This window comes from Lissotriton helveticus, chromosome 3_1 (assembly GCF_964261635.1).
Source record: "Lissotriton helveticus chromosome 3_1, aLisHel1.1, whole genome shotgun sequence".
Lineage (NCBI taxonomy): Eukaryota > Metazoa > Chordata > Amphibia > Caudata > Salamandridae > Lissotriton > Lissotriton helveticus.
In genome coordinates this window covers 1927908085-1927925189 of record NC_136061.1, presented here as the reverse complement: position 1 = coordinate 1927925189, position 17105 = coordinate 1927908085, and the positions used below count along the sequence as shown (strand labels likewise).

At 45.4% G+C, this 17105-nt stretch overlaps 1 protein-coding gene across 5 annotated transcripts in view; it reads left to right on the top strand.

Annotated features, from left to right (window-relative positions):
* The window catches only part of FRMD5 (FERM domain containing 5), a 575457-nt gene extending 558970 nt beyond the window's left edge, over nt 1-16487 (top strand). For all 5 annotated transcript variants that reach the window (XM_078682953.1, XM_078682954.1, XM_078682956.1 and 2 more), the window contains one exon: nt 11447-16487. In XM_078682953.1, the coding sequence (XP_078539079.1) occupies nt 11447-12012 (566 nt within the window). In that variant the 3' untranslated portion in view covers nt 12013-16487. The remainder of the gene's footprint in view (nt 1-11446) is intronic.
* The last annotated feature ends 618 nt before the right edge of the window (nt 16488-17105 follow it).

The window sequence follows — 17105 nt, the reverse complement described above, 5'->3', positions numbered from 1 at the left end:
AGTGGCCTCCAAATAAATATCCTGAAGCTGTAGCAGATCTTCAGACTTGAAGACTTCTCTCTGCCTAAATGCGCAACACAATGGAAATAATCATATTTGCAGGCCAGTTGTGGAGATGTATTTATGGGTTCTAAGGAAGGGAATTTTCCCCAAACATCTGGCAAGCAATTAAGGTACATCAGCAGATAGACTGAGTAGAGAAAAGGGAGCAAACCAAAGTTTTCATTTGTTAGTGCTCACCTCAGGATGGGATGTTCACACCAGGCAAGAAGCAAGATAGACAAATATTGCATCAGGAATGAGCAAGAATCCTGTATGCTTTATCATCAGTACTCTTATAGACAAGTTGGTCTATTGGATTCCTTGATCTCAAGGTGAATCCTAGGTGACAAACGTGTCCCTTGTTTCAAACGGTTTCCTAGTTGCCACAAAGATTTTAGTTTACATACCTCCTACATTCCATTGTGGAATTTAGCGTTCAATTGTTATATGTTATGTTACAGGTGTAGAATGCACTACATTTGTCCTAAAAGGGGTTTCTAGGCACACGAGGATGACTTTAACAGCAGGAGAATCACTGCACCGATGTCTTCAGCTGCTCAGATGTGTGCCCTGTAGCTAGAAAGGGGCCTGGGAAAGTATCAGAAGAAACAAAACAAGTGCCTCGTGTCCGATCACTGGCCTCGGCATCTGGAAAAAGAGAATAGTACTATGTCAAGCAGCTTAAACATTTTCTCTTTTTTTATCTCGTGCTAGTTCTGGCGTTCAAGTGCAAGTGGAACTTTGCAGATCCTTGATGGTACCTCCAGGAATTCTGACAAAAGTAGTTCTCTATTTGTTTTTTTAGAGGCTCTTTCACTCATATCGTCTAATTCAGAGGCCTCATCCAGTTTGGGATGTGTGAGTCCTTCTGCCTGTTTTAATTTGTAAGCCTTTTGAGCCAATGGTCTTCAGCGACAGGGCTACAGTGACACAGAAGGGGATGTTTGTTTACTTTTACCCCAAGCATGCTAGGGTTGCAAACCTCAATCTCTGTTTGCTGATGCAACACACAGCTCTCACAAGGATAGATGTGTTCCTAGGACGCCTTCTCTGTTGCTCCTGAAGGTCTCGTCAAAATATGCGTTAACCAGATAATGTCCTCCTGTTCTAAATCTACATTCAGCTGCTGAAAGATCACACCATGGGGGTCATGAGATCTATGACAGCAAAAGCAGTAATAAGTGGAAATGGTTCAGTTAGTTATAATAATAACTAATTATGTTGAGTAGTATTCCATGACATCACGTTTTAGCTTATCTTTGCCAATGTAAACCAGGATTACCTGTGTGAAAATCATTTATGGCTCCATCCACAAAAAACAAAGTTCAGGCCAAACTCCTGGAACAATGTCAATGTGGTTGGTTGATTGCAGTGAGTTTTATCTTGGTCCCTGTGGTGCAGCGCGCTCAAGACTCATGCCTTGGCAGGGTAACCCATTTAGATAGCAGGTATGTGATGGATGGAAATGCATGAGGCAATTTTAACCACTGCTATTTTTTTTTGCTTTTTCTTTGCGAATACGGACTAGGACTAAACATATGTAAATTAGACAAGGGCTAGTCTGCAAATGAAACTCCCAAGCTGTTCAATCCCATCTCCCTCAAAATGGAAATAAAAATATTTCAGCCGTATATGGCCTCGTTTCTGCAATGCTGCTTGTGTCTCTGGCACAGCACGTTTGAGACCCTCGTCTGGAATACCCAGCTCTAACAAGGTGTACCAGGAGCATCCACAAATCTTTTGCTCCACAAATGAATTGTACTTATGGTCACTCTAATATGTTTAAGGAGAGATGGAAAGCCCCACTAACTTGTACGTAGTTACCTGTATTTCAAAAAGTTACTCAATACCAGGGCTTTATACCGTGAAGGCATTCGCCCCAAAGAGTTAAGGCCATGAACGTGTTGATGACGTTCCCCCTGCATGTTGCTCCTGAGTGGCCTGCAAGGAATGACTTGGGCTTCACCTCACTCAGTTCAGTGCCCAGGTTGTAAAAGCCTATGCTAAGGAGCAGTATCTTCAGCCAGACCCTCAGGAACTCTCCTTGTCTGTCCTATTGGGAAACCTCCAATACACACATTAGGGTAAATAACAGTAATTGCCATTTTAACTCCCTTAGGTTACAGTCCTGATTCCTCTTAACATCCACACTCTCAGGTCTGTGTAGATGTGCCATTTGTCTCTCCCCTCTGCTTCTCTTCTTGTATTACCATACATACTCCCTCTCACTCCTATGTGAGAGTGAACTTTTACTTGAGTAGCACACATTGCAAATTGGATTCCATCCAAGTAAATTTAGGAAAATAAGGCAACATAGAACTGGCACAAAGTACATTGCCCAGAGAGACACAGTTTGGTCAAACGAGGAAGCCACATTTAGAATCTAGCTCTCTTTGCTCTAGACTCAGCTACTAATCCACTATACCTCAACTCTACAATCTCTTTCTGACCCGCCTCTTCTTCCCACTTGGCTAATCCTGTCTTCTGCTTCTCACTACTTCCTTTTTTCCATATCTCTCTCTACTCACAAATCTCCACTCCATATTTTATCTTTTCCCCCTTCCTCTTCTAATCTTTTGTCTTATGTTTACTCATTGTGCCTTCTTTTCTTCCCCTGCTTTTTAAATTCTTTCTTCCCCCGCTTTTTTCATTCTCATGTCCACCACAGAAAATTCCGAAGTGGGCACATTGTAGTCGCTTCTGCCTGATTTGCTGGGACGGCCATGAGCTGTTGAGTGTTGTTCACAAAACATTTCTCAAGGTCCATTCAACGTAGACATATTGCGTTTTTATTGTCTTTTGTGCTTCTTTTCTCCAAAGTTAGACGCAAGCTCAATGAATAAGCCATGCTTATGTGTTATGTAGCATGTGTTCTTCACTTCGTATTCAGCATTACAGCTACATTTTGAACATCTCTTAACATCTACTGCATTAATGAAGCTATTGTTTTCCTACACCACTGCTAAACCCTGGAACTCCTTGCCCACTTGCCTTAAAAACGAACATAACCTGCTTCAATTTAGGAAGCGTTTAAAAACCTGGCTGTATTAATGGCACCTTCCTAAAAAAATGGCTGCCTACTGGTGTATCCAGCCCCTAGATACCTTCGGGTTATGTCGAGCTTTATAAATTCCTCATTTCCTTTCATTTAAACATCTGTAATACGAGGGTAATCGGCCACGATCCAAACCCTGACAGGCCCAACTCTGCATTCCTTCTTTTTAAGGTTGATAAAATAAGTACACAGAGTTGGGTAATAGTAGCACTTGTTTTTCACAGCACTATGAAATCCAGTGTAAAACGCATTATAAACATGTTATTTGGAAGACTAAAAAATGTATGTACGTTCCTTCCAAATCTCACAATGTTGGCAGGTTTGTAGTGTCACACAGAATACTCAACTATAAATTATTAGTAAAGGTATAAATAATGTCCTTACATTAGTGAAAAACTTCCCTTTTCTGCAGTGTGCAAAGTTAAATAGCGCCAAGTCAGAAGATTGATTCATAGGGAAAGGAGTGTATTGGAAAACTGTGACCTTGCTCGTCTACATTTTAACTTAATGTATGTAATGCAAGGCGGCAAAAGAGCACCTCAGAGCAATGCATTTGGGCTGCCTGTAGCAGGGAGCTTGAGCCCTACCATAAACCAAGCAGCGAATCGGCCTACCAATGATGTCTTTGTGACCGTAACACTTGCATTTGGTGGAAGGGGCCTGGAGACTCAGTCACACTGAGGACTTACCTGAAAAGCAGTCTGTGCCGTCCTTCCTTATGCTACCCCATATCCTCCGCCCCATGTGAATCTAGAAAATCTCTGTTGCAAGAACAGTCATAAAACTGACAGGGAACCGCCGAAAAATGATTAATACCAATTGATCAGTATTGCGTTGCTTCAGTTAAATTCAGAATAAAGAAGAGATGGTAGGGGAGTAAACATTCAGTCTTGGCGTGGAGCAAGCGTAACCATCATAGGTCTGTCTGGATATTTCAAGAAGGGCTCCAAGACTATCATATCTTCCCAACACTGCATTGTTTCTTTGGTTGGTGATTATGCATAAGGGCTGCAGCGGGTCTCCTGGCCTGCACTCACATTGGTTTGGGCCCGACCAGCCAGGAGGAAATGGCTTTGGCAGGTCTCAGTAACAGGGAAGATGTGCCTGCTGTGGAATTCCCTCACCTCGACCACATCTGCTGCTGCGCTGGCGTGCACGGGGCCAAAACTCCCCTGTAGCCGCTTCAGACCATGAGTCGCCCCCTCACAAGGGTTGTGAAAGCCCAGAGCGGCTCCCTTCTGTCCTTGTAGACAAGGAAGACTTTTCGCATGTGCAAGCTGTGCCCAGGCCTGGGGCGCACGGAGCTGAGTGCATTAAGGTAATGCCAACAGCAGCACTCCTGTCCTCTTGCTCCAGCTTTGTCTGTGTTCTTCACCCCATTACCCCCTTTCTTGCTTTCCCTTTTCTGTGTCACCCCTGCTGACACAGACCAACAAAACCATAATCAGCTGAGGCAGCTAAGCAATCGGTGATTTAGGTGAGCTGGGGGAGATCGAAGACATGTGCAGGGCACAGTCAGTGCTCAGTCAGGGGCTGACCAGTGAACTCATAAGGGCCCCAGCTACTTCATTTAATTCATTAGCATCCTCATGGGTGTCACATTTCTCTCTCCCAGGGCGCTGTCTTAACAAAGGCTGGCTCTGCTTGTAGCTGCAGAGTTGGATGAGGGTCTGAGCACACATAATGGGCCCAGTGGCAGAGAGACTGCCCTGCGCCAGCCCGTAGCTGCACAAGATGCAGCACACTGAAAGAACCCCTCATAGGTCGGCAACATGGGGACTTGAGCGACAGCGTCAGCAGGGCTCAGGTGATGGCGAAAGCTTGGAGCCGCGACAGCGTCAGCAGGGCTCAGGTGATGGTGGAAGCTTGGAGCCGCGACAGTGTCAGCAGGGCTCAGGTGATGGCGAAGACTTGGAGCCGCGACAGCGTCAGCAGGGCTCAGGTGATGGCGAAGACTTGGAGCCGCGACAGCGTCCGCAGGGCTCAGGTGATGGCGAAGACTTGGAGCCGCGACAGCATCAGCAGGGCTCAGGTGATGGTGGAAGCTTGGAGCCGCGACAGTGTCAGCAGGGCTCAGGTGATGGCGAAGACTTGGAGCTGTGACAGCGTCCGCAGGGCTCAGGTGATGGCGAAGACTTGGAGCCGCGACAGCGTCAGCAGGGCTCAGGTGATGGCGAAGACTTGGAGCCGCGACAGCATCAGCAGGGCTCAGGTGATAGCGAAGGCTTGGAGCCGCGACAGCGTCAGCAGGGCTCAGGTGATGGCGAAGACTTGGAGCCGCGACAGCGTCAGCAGGGCTCAGGTGATGGCGAAGACTTGGAGCCGCAACAGCATCAGCAGGGCTCAGGTGATAGCGAAGGCTTGGAGCCGCGACAGCAGGGCTCAGGTGATAGCGAAGGCTTGGAGCCGCGACAGCGTCAGCAGGGCTCTTGGTCTTTTTAGAGGCACACTCGCAGTGCCTTAGGAGGGCTCCCGGAGTGCACCTTCGGAGGTTCCCCCAACAGATCTGATTCTCTTGTCCCAGCGTCCTTCCTTTATTCCTGACAATGTTTTTGATCTCCTTTCATGTAGGCCGGGAGTTTCCCTCCCCTGGGCCCTGTTGGGTGTGGCTCCCGTCATGGGCCACCTCATCCTTTGAAGCAGGAAGACAGGGTCGTCGGCCGCCCAGCAGAAAGCGGCGTCGGTATTGTGGAGGACAGGGCAAAACCCCGAAACTACTCCTCCCCTCTAATCTAAAGGGCAGACAGCTGACACCAGATGGCGGAGTTTCCCCCGGCCCTGTCCCTATCTCTAGACGGGGAATACACATCCTGGCAGTATCGTCCAGCAAGATTGCATGGAGAACAGTCCCGGCCCAGAAGTCCTATTTCTAGACCTAGGAGGTGGAGAGCACTCTTCCTAAAGAGTGTATTAAGTAATTCGGATTTCAGGATGTTCGTCTCGTATTTTTCCCATGTTCCCTGGGTCAGATAAATAATAAGGGGTATGAATCACAAGCTACTAAAACGAAGATGGCTGCAAAATATTACGAGGTCATGCCACCCACACCCGGGCAGGACCTACCTTCTACTAACAATGCGCCCTGCCCAAGGGTTGACCATAGGGGTGCCGGGTAGGTCGAAAAGGGAACCCAAATAGGCTTGTGAAAAGAGTAAATGTGTCATAAAGTTCAGGGGTTAGCCTGGGAAGAAGATCCAGGTCCAACACATATAGTTAATAAAAACCATAAACATTAGAATAAAATAAAATACAGAGGTCTACATTCACAATGTACAAAATGAATTCCCCTGAAGTCTAGGAGTCGGTGTAAATTATAATAGTGTTTCCCTCCATCCAAAAGATAAATTTTCAATCACATGCACTAAGTGATGGAGTAGTAAGAGCTATGTCACTAAAGTGCTAAAGCGGTGTTGACATCCTTTTAAAGGTACATATTTAAATGCTCTTTCAATCTAAAGTGTCAGTGCTAAAATGCAACAGTTTAAAACCTACATCACCAAAGTGCCAAGTGTCAATACAATGCTGAAAACCATATTGTTAAATTGATCCATCCAACTAGAGCACTGCTAATCAACAGCAATCACTATAAAAGAAAATAAGACCTAAATAAAACAATTATACAGATAGACAAATGAGTGGTACCAACGACAATATAGTACTTTCATATCCAGGATGACTTTCCTTTCAAACTTATTATATCCGCAGTTTAAGAACAAATCATTAAAATGCTTAGTGCAGACAACGTTTTTCATGCATGCGACAGGCCAAAAAGTATTATAAAATGTAAACAAAGCAACAAAGATTCCTGAGTAGCCCAGGCAGTTCTATAATGTGATCAAGGGCTGCTAAGGTAACCCAGGTAGATCTCCTGTGCCTCCAGTGACAGGTTGCTACCAGCTAAAAGATGCTCTGTTTTGAACATGAATTCAATCAAACTGTCACCATAGGAAAAGTGACCTCCCAGGCAGAAAATGATTGCTTGGCGGCAGATGTTATGTTAGTAACACCTATGTAGCGCCTAATCACCATTGGTCTCTTAGCGCTTGTCTAAGGGTTAGCCACCTAGCACCAACTAATACTTGACAGAGACATTCAATCAGCCTCTACCAAAGGCCTGTTCATACAAAAATGGTTTAAATCTCTTCTGAAAAAGAAGGAGACTTTCTGGGAGTCCGTTCCACAGCTGAGGTAATAGGACTGAGAAAGCCTGACCGCCCATGGTCGATTTTTTAAAAACGTGGACAGGTCAGCAAAGTTGCTTCAGAAGTGCAAAGACTGCATCCTGGTACATATCACCTTAGACGGTCCTTAATGTACACTGGTACTGTCCCAAATAGGGTATTATGTTCAATGCATAAGCCCTTGAACCTGGCCCTCTGCTTTACTGGAAGCCAATGCAATTGTTGCAACAATGGCAAGGCATGCGTCCGTGTCAGTAGATTATATATTAATCTTGCTGCATTGTTCATAACTACTTGGAGCTTACCCAGCAGCTTGTCAGGGAGCCTATTGTGCAACTCATTGCCATAGTCCAGCCGCAACACAATCAGTGCTACTACCACTGTTCGTATTGTTGAGAAAGATAGAAGAGGCACCAGTTTCCGAAGCTGCCTAAGTAGGCCCACACAGCTTCCCACCACTGTTGTCACCTGCACGGTCATTGTCAACTTCTTATCCAACTTAATACCCAGGCTCTTCAAAGCAGATGTCAGGGTAACAACTAACTCCTGGGACCAAAAACCATCTATCCAAGGATTACCATTGGTGGTGATTGCCAAGATCTCGGTCTTATCTGGGTTTACTTTGAGCAAGTTAACCGTCATCCAGTTAATCGTAAACCTAAGGATATTCTGCGCGTTCAACTGCGCTTGCTTAGTGTTATTAATCCGCAGGATCAGCTGGGTGTCATCTGCATAGTTAAACATTTGGCAGTTAGCTGTGCTAATGCCGCCACCAAAGGCTGAAGATAGATATTAAATAAAAGTGGGGACAGAGCAGATCCCTGCGGAACCCCAAACTGGAGTACTCTTTTTCTACACACATAGCCACCCAGCTGTACCTTCTGTGACCGGTCCTTCAGGAAGGAAGTGATCCACCGAAAGGCGGAACCTGTGATCACCTGCACCCACAATCGATCCATCAACACTTGATGGTCAACCGTGTAGAATGCGGCTCTAAGATCCAATAGGATCAGTCCGGAGGGCTCGTTCTTATCAGCCGTCAGCCTGAGCTCATCCAGACGTCGAAGCAGAGGAATAGCGGTTGTAACCAATATCTACATAGAGATAAGAGACATGGGCAAATGCAAAGGAGGCGCAAAAGTGTTTTGATAAAGCAAACACAGTCTACATGTACTATGAGGTACCGAAACCACCCGTTTTGGCAGAATATTTGGATGACCTAAAGTGTAATTGCACAATCCTTCATTTAAAATAGCATCTATAGTTTTCAGCTGTTGCTTTGGTTCTGCAGCCGCTTGTAGAAGTTAATCTACAATCAATTGTGGCTTCTTTTCCTGATTTTTTAATATGTCCTAGGAATGAAAACCATTTCAATTGGTTATTGAGTGCTAATTTTAAAGCCTTTGTACTGTAGGTTTTGTTTCCTTAAGCTGTCGGCCTGAAGGTCTCTTAGGACAAAAGTCAACGCTGACATGCATGCAAATCTTTGCACCCATCTGCATCTCCTTTTAAATGTACACTTTTAATGTGCCTGCATTCGCATGACAAATTCATACTTAATCAATAAGGCTGTCTGGTCTATCTGTTGATAAATAAGCCCAAATTCAAGCCTCATATGGACTTGTGATGCATTATTGGGGAGATTAACCCCTTGCATGCTGCCGCGATTCTGCGCCTGTGCGGCAAAATCCCGAGTGGGCTGGTTTATGACGGCCCCCAGCCGTCATCAGCACACGAGCGCCGTAGTGCATGACGAATGGGGGCCGTCATCAGCATGCAAGGGGTTAAATAATAGGCAAAATATTGAAAAAGTATCCTAATTTTTCAGGAAATGCTAAGGAGCCAAAGGACAATGCTGGGATTAATTTTGCCTTAAAAACCCTTAACAGCAGAATTAGTGAGGTGTTCGATAACTTTCGAAAAAGCACCTGGAAAGCCTGGATTAGTGCGCCCAGGTTATGTTTCAATGCATTCAACGGCAAAAGATGCTATACACAGTCCTCCTGCCATGTATTTGTAGCTATGGCTGCTTTTGATTTCTGTGCAGGTACGAAGGGGGTGGGGTGCACCCCATGGCACAGCCTAAGTAATGGAGGCCCAATGAAGTGGGGGGGTGGGTTTTGGGGAAGCACAACCACCCCCCTACGAAATTGTATACAGAAAGCCGGAACCATCCGGGAGGGCTCATTTGGACCTGACAGGCTAAATACTACTTGCTTCAGACTATCGCACTTTAAACGCATCCCTCTAGATGCATTTGCAGAGCCCACAAGAAACCTAATCCGCAAACGCCCAACACTTCAGCTGGGAAATTGAAGTATTTAGTGACTTTGCTTGTGTGTCTGGCCTACGGGTCACACTCTCAGTCATCCTGTGACTGTGCAAAGGGTCGGGCCTTCGCAACCATCTATAAGACTACTCTCTTCAGAGACCTGCCGGGACAAACCAAGGATCCAGTCACCTGCTACAGACTGAGGAAAGGTTTCTCCTTCTTGCACTATTTGGCCCCAGAACTCACTCCTGTCCGACATGTGGGGGGGAGGCGGGCACCTCCTGCCCACGTAGGGCCTGGAGGCATCAGTGCAAGCAGGGTGGTAAAGTGTTTTCTTCCCCCTTCATGCAGCACTGGAGGTAGCCATCTTGGCCGCGAAACAGCAGAGTGCACTGGTGCCCTCCAGCCCATCCAACCCATACTGGCTTGGGGTGACCTGTGCTCACAGCCTGGGTAAAATGGTGATATCTTCCTGTCCTCTGCTGACTGTCACCTGCCAACGACCAGCCCTGGTGCCAGAACATTTGGAAACGCTCGGGACCTGCAGAGGCGATGCCCAGAGGCCAGTAGACTGACAACTACCTGAAGTCATCATCTCCTCTCCAACAGGTCATTGTACTGAAATCCCCTTGCAGTCTTATTGCTGGTCATCTATGCAGCAGCACAGATCACCCAACCTGTGCATGGTTATGTGTGAGCCTGGGAGATGCACTTATAAGCTCCATAAGATTATGAGGAAATGGTGGAACCACTATAAATTGACTTCCTGTGGCATTGTGTTTTTGGATGAATTAATGGTATTGTGATTGCTCTGTGTATTTGCCTGTCTTTGGTTATCTAAACCAATTAAATTCAGTAATACTTTGAGGTGAAGTAGCTGTAGGACCTTCTGAACCAGTTCGTTTGGTGATAGACTTCTTTATTTGCAATCTCACTTCTCAGGAATTTACATTTAGAAGCAACAGCAGCACCTATGTTTCATTAAACTCGAGAGGTTTATAGTATTGCCCCACAAAACAGCCTTGTGATGCATTTGCATTTCAAATCTTCTTTACAAGCGTCCAAAAACACACTTGAAGGTGTCTGACGGCTTTCCATTTTGATAATTCAAAAGCTGTCAAAGTCCACTATTCAAATCACGTGCCACCTCTGAACAAAACATATATTCGGGAGTCTTTCACCCAGGTGCACACCAGAGCACTAGCAAAATGTTTGTTTCCAGATGAAATCTAGTCGCTGTAGGTCTTTGCGTTCGATCCATAGAGTAGACCAGATCCTGTGTAGCCGTACCATATTCTGGAACCAGATCCTGAATTTTATGACTACAGCTCTTCCTGCTTAGTATTGGTTGTTTTTCATAACCACGTTTGCTGTGCCCGCTCTTAGATGAAAAGACCACGTTGCTATTCCCAAAGAGATACCAAGAACAGTCTCAAAGAGTAGGGACCTTAAGCAGAGTTCTGCAGTGACACTACAATGGAAAGGGCTTTCCAATATGCTTGTCAGATCGGGAGATCTTTAAGTGGTTTATTTGGAAGTGAGAGTGGACCTCCTCCAATCACTTCATGCTCTCAAACCCTGTTTGAAGATTCTTGGCTTTCTAAGTTTTACTTTATGTGACAGTTTCTATTTCAGATTTGATCCATACAGCTATCTGTATTTGAAAAGACATTGGCTTTAACTTTCATTTATATTCTGTATAATTATTGTTTTGTTTAAAAATGAACTGTCCCATGCAAAGATCTCTACCCCTCTTGCTACATGTCTCTCCTCTTGCCCAGCAGCCTCACCCTTCTTTTGTCATTCTCAAGTGCATTTATTTTTAGCTATTTCCCTTCCTGTTTCCCACAAACGTTCATCTTTTCACAGCTCACACTGTTGCTTATTATTTTGCAGGACTTGAATCTCTCCGTGACAGCGCCCACTCCACCCCGGTGCGTTCAACCTCTCACAACGACACCTTTGGTAGCCATGCTCGACATTTCACAGCAGAGCGTAGCACTGGAGCCACTGTGATATCAGACGAGGCCTACAACCCTTCAGAAAGTGTGCTGCCAACACCAGTGGCCGAGAAGAACCTGGAGCTGCTGCTAGGCCGTCAAGTCAATGGTGCCCCCTGCAGCATTGAGGAAGAGCGGGAGTCGGAACCAGGCACCCCTGTACCTGTGTCTGAGGATGCTGGCGGTCTAGTGCCCTGCGCTCTGACAGCCAGCGGCGAGGCGGAGCCACCAAATACAGTGGCACTCAGCGTCCTGCGCCTGCTCCCTGTAGCGCTTGGCATCCTCTTCGCTTTGCTCCTGCTCCTCATCATCCTCACTGAGTCTGACCTGGACATTGCTTTCCTGCGTGACATCCGGCAGACACCAGAGTTTGAGCAGTTCCACTACCAGTACTTCTGCCCCCTGCGGAGATGGTGTGCATGCAGGGTGCGGACCCTGCTCAGCCTCCTGCTGGACTCCTGAATGTGGCTCAAGGCTTTGGAAGGACAACTTCACGATTGTGTGACACACGCACTGTGACCCCGTGCAATGTGGGAGAACCACCGAAGGGCCAAAAGAGATGGACGGCGAGATGATTTTCCCTCCACAGACAGACATCCGTCCACTGCTTGTGGAGTCCACCTGCCCTGTGTGTGGGGTTAGTGGCATCTCCGCGTGCCTTGGTGGTACCCTGATGAGGCTTCTTAGTGTCTCTTGAAGAAGATTGTTAATTTTCGCTTAGGAATAATGTATTTCTTTAGACCAGGAAAGGGGAGGGGGTTATAGAATAGATGTTTGCCATTAGCAGCTTCTCCTTCCTGCTGCTCGCTTGTACTAGATGTGGCCTTTAGCATTAGGGCGTTGTATTCTGCGCTCCCCTCCCCTGCCCTCCGACCACACCAGCACTTACCACACCCAGCAGGAAAAGTCTGGGGGTGGGTAACTAGAAGGGGATTGTGTGACGGAGAGAGTGTAAGTATGGATGGGATCAAGATTGTGGGTGTCTCTAAACATTCGAGATGGATTGTATGTATGTGTGTGCACGCCAGAGTATCCGCATTAGAAACAGTGGGGTCATATGATCCACAAGAATTCATGGAACCCCGTGTGACATCATTCATTCTGGCCTGTAACTGCCCACGTGCTTCTGCTGAGTATGTGGTTTCAGCAAATCCTAGTAAACCATGCCCATTTTCCTTTCTGATCTCAGTACCCCTAGAACTACTTTAAGCAAAGTATTGCTCTTGAATCAGGAAATCTGTGTGCTGTCATTAAGAGTTCTACATTTTTACATCCTCCATCGTCAGGCTAGAATCCTCTAAAAATGCTTTGTAATGTGTACTATTTTTAATCTGTTATGATGGAGCAAATGTGCGTTTACAACCCCTTGATAGTATATGTATAGAAAAAAACTAGGACCTAACTGCAGTTGGAGTCATGCAGAGGAACCATGAATCTATCATAGCAAAGGAGGAAAGGCCATGGCGGCTCTGTTCAGGAGTGCAAAGCAGGAAATGCATTATTATCATTCAATAACGTCTGCAATTTGGAGGCCTGCAGTGCACCCTGGGCGTAGAACACTAAGCGCTATCCATCCTTAGGAGCTAGGGATTATAGTGAGGTCTTCATACCAACTATAGTGTCCATCAAGGGATCAGACCCGGAGGAGATACTAATGCCTCACTTCACATCCAAGTGGCATCTTGGCAAACATAAGTCATGGTGACAGTGTACAAAATGTTGCTGTGGTACCCATTGTATTAAAGCTTTGTCCAAGGCAAAGAAGTTGCCATCTCAAAGCAGGGAGATTATCAAGGGACAGTCACTTAACAAGGAACCGTATATTCTTGAAGTCCAGCGTGCTGACCATTAAATACATAGTGGCTTCAGTAATAGAGTGGAAGTTCTGGCAAAGCTGCTACCTGTGTATTTAGGGTTGAAATATGCAGAACACGGGCAATGTCAACCAGAGAAACATGCAAAAGCAGCAGCCACCTAGAAGGTGAAGAGCAGCATGGGACAGGTTACTCACAACAACCCAGTGAAAATCAAAGACTAACCCTCTAACTGTTCGTGTGAATCCAAGCAGAAAGAAATGCCACTGGACCATTTCAAAGTTAAAATGATAACTTCATAATTATGCTTCCACTCACCAAGGGCAGCCAAAGGCTGTGCAATAGCAAATTAATTTCCAAAACCCTATCTGGATTCTCTCTTCTTTGAACGTTTTTTAAAGCTCAAGAAAAACAGATAGCTTGATGCGAGCTGCCACACAGAGCTGAACGAGAGTTGTCTACGTTCCAGGGCACAGAGAATCTTGGTTGATGTAAAGGCGTAAGAGGTCCATATGATCCTCTGTTCTACAGGATAATGTTGTCCGAGCCTGCAGGAGCAGAACCAGATTCCCAGGAAGCTTAAAGTCACAGTTTCTGCATTGCGTGAGGAGTCCAATTTATAAATAGTTGTAATACTTATCTAAAATTAAAAGGTATTGGGTTCACTCATTGCAACGTTTTTTCTGCAAATTAATTCCATGTCAGACTCTACGACTTTTTATACAGTACAGTAATGGACTAGGAGAGCATTGCTGGAGAGCAGTGTAATGGCAGGCACCAGCAGATGTGGAACAGGGTTGGAAGTAAGAATAGAGGCAAGAGGAGGATGGAACTGATACATGAAGGTCGCACAGGAAGGAGGCAGAGTGCTGGGGAGAAGCGAGATTTTTGTTTTATTGTGAAATGCATAGTTTTCTACTAGGTTTAGAATGTTCGTTATCCATCAGAGACTTCCCATCTGAAAGACATGCTGACACGGTGAAGAAGGATTGTAGGATAGCAGGACTCTGGGTTCAGACTTTGAGATTTCTGAAATGGACACACACCTTAAATGACCTGTACACACACACACACACACATTACACAGGACACACTGGCTGCCCTTGCAATACCCACCCGTTGACATTGTGGTTGTACTGAGATTTGCTATGCTAGAAGTGTCATATTATGACCTGCATCCAATGAGGAACTGTAGATTTTCACACCTGATACATTACTCAAACCCGACTGGCCAACCCTGCCTGCCAGTATGGTGTTTGCGCTACTCCAGATTCTCATGCCATTGGCATCCAGCCACCATCCATGCTAGGTTTTTCACAGGTTAAACCACAACAATGGTTCGGGCCACAATACTTTTCTAGCCATAGTGCCAGTGTAGTGTCCTGCTCTGTCTATGCCAGCACATCTTTCTAGCCATAGTGCCAGTGTAGTGTCCTGCTCTGTCTATGCCAGCACATCCTTTCCACTGCCCATTAGTGTTATGATAGAACCAAGGCGTTGCAGTACACCTCCCTTTTGGTCGAAGCCCACTGATGAGTCTTTCATCACGTTGTAACATATGAAGATCAAAAGTAATTGGCCTTGGACTTAATTTCCAGGCCATAATGGACAATGGCATTGTATAGATGGCCCTAAAATTCAGCAAAACTTTGCCAGCCTAAAATTGTGTGCTAGTCCCAGCTTTCCCCACGGCTTCTAGCAGGAGGTCAACACTCCTCTTGCAGCAGTGTATGCTGAAGAATACCCTCAAGATTGAAACATTTTGCATAGAGCTTCATCTCAGTTTTAGCTATTTTTAAGCACAGTAAATAATAGATTTGCTCCGTTTATTGATGTATGAAGGATGAAAGGATCAGTTAAGTTGAAGGGATTCAAACAGACTTCAAGATTATATCTGCCGACATCAGCAAGCAGTTAGCTCACAGAGCCATCTTGCAAGTTTAAGATTCAGTTAGTCCGCCCTTTAGTAAGAAATTAGATTGCAAGGACGCAAGGCAGGCATGACCGGTGGATTTTTCTCAGAGGTCATGCACACTATCAGCCTCTCTATTCAATCTGTTTACTCTTTTTTTTATATACATCCAGTCTCCCTCTATAAGTTAGTAAAGGTTTAATAGCTTTTGGAGTAATTGAGGGGAGTCCACTGTTACTCTGTCCTAGCACCTGCCATTGTTTAAGTCCATTTTGACACAGTGGTGCAGGCATTGACAGTAAACAATACAAGTGGCCTACCAATGAGATAAGCAGGTGGAAGACTTTGCTAATTGATATTCCCAACCTAGTGCTGGGGTTTTGGGACGATCAGTGGAGAATTTACTAGTATGAGTATTTTACTTCTCACTGGGTCCAAGGGCAGGTACGTCAGACTGTGAGCAACCATTTCTTTTCTGAGGGTGCACATCCAGTGACTTGTGGAGGACAGATTGGAGCTTTAAACTATCTTCAGTCCATTGGCCTAGGGTGTAAGGGTACCTGTCTTTACCAATGATAACAGTACCATGCTCTATGTAAAAAAGCATGCTGGTACTCCGTCCCCTCATCATTGTCTTCTGGCAGGAGATATGTTGGAACAGCTGCTGAGCAACATCTTCTTGCTGTTGGTCACCCACCTTGCAGGAGTCCTGCATCTTCTGGGCAACACATACTTTCTCACAGGTTCAAGCGTAGGCAAAAGCCTCCTTTGTATTCTCAAGTTTGCATCAGATGTCAACAGAAAGCTTCCTCTCTTAGCACCTTGGATGTTGAGGGAGCAGGTACCCTAGAGAACACTATCCTTTTGTACTGGAGACACAGGTTACTGTATGCGATCCTGTCTTATCCAATCATTAACACAGGTGAGCAAAAGAAAATATCCCTAGAGTTGGCTTCTGATGTTATTGGCAATCTTTGACCCAACCAGCACATCCCAAATTTTGAAAGCTTAAACCCTCTTGCCAGGTTTGACTCCCTTTCAGGTTTTGACTACTGGATAGAAAACCTCTGTCAAATACAACAATTTGTGGAAGCCTTTAATTCAGTCAGATGGGTAGGAGAAATTCAGTACTGTCTGTATAGGAGCTGTATGTGATATACACCAGGAAATATACAATTCTTCATACTAAAAAAGGGTTATATATACTTTAAGTGGAACATCGTATTTGTGCATTTTTCAAGTATTTCTAAGGACACAGGTAGAGTTCCTCATGGAATGGATATTCAGAGATCTCATACATTGTATTTTACTTGCACAAAAGCCTTAATGGAATTCTGATAGGCTCCTCACTATCTATGGCAACTCGTTCCTGGACATCTGGAATTTGGAGGCCTAGCATGCTGAGAATTTGTTTTCTGCATTATAGATCAACACAGATGAAAAGCTATGTACCCTTCTTTATGTGGGGTACAGACCAAAACAACTTCTGTAGCCTTTCAGTTCCATGGCCCACATGAGATTACCCAAAGAAAGCACTTTGAATTGTTTTCTGAAAACATAGTTGCTTATTTATGAGAGGGTTGCATGACGTTTGTACCATGCAACATGGTGTATGCATGACGCACACCTGTAAGTCAGATTTTTGAAGCCACGCAAAGCCACCTTGCGTGGCTCTGAGTGGCTTAAAACATCTGGAGTAACGCAACACGGCACAAATCGCTGCATTGCGTTACTCTGCCCTGAGAAGGTGTTCCATGGACATTGCATACAGGTTCCCACGTAACTCCCATGGATTTTGATTCAACCCCAGATTTATAAGAACTTGTAAA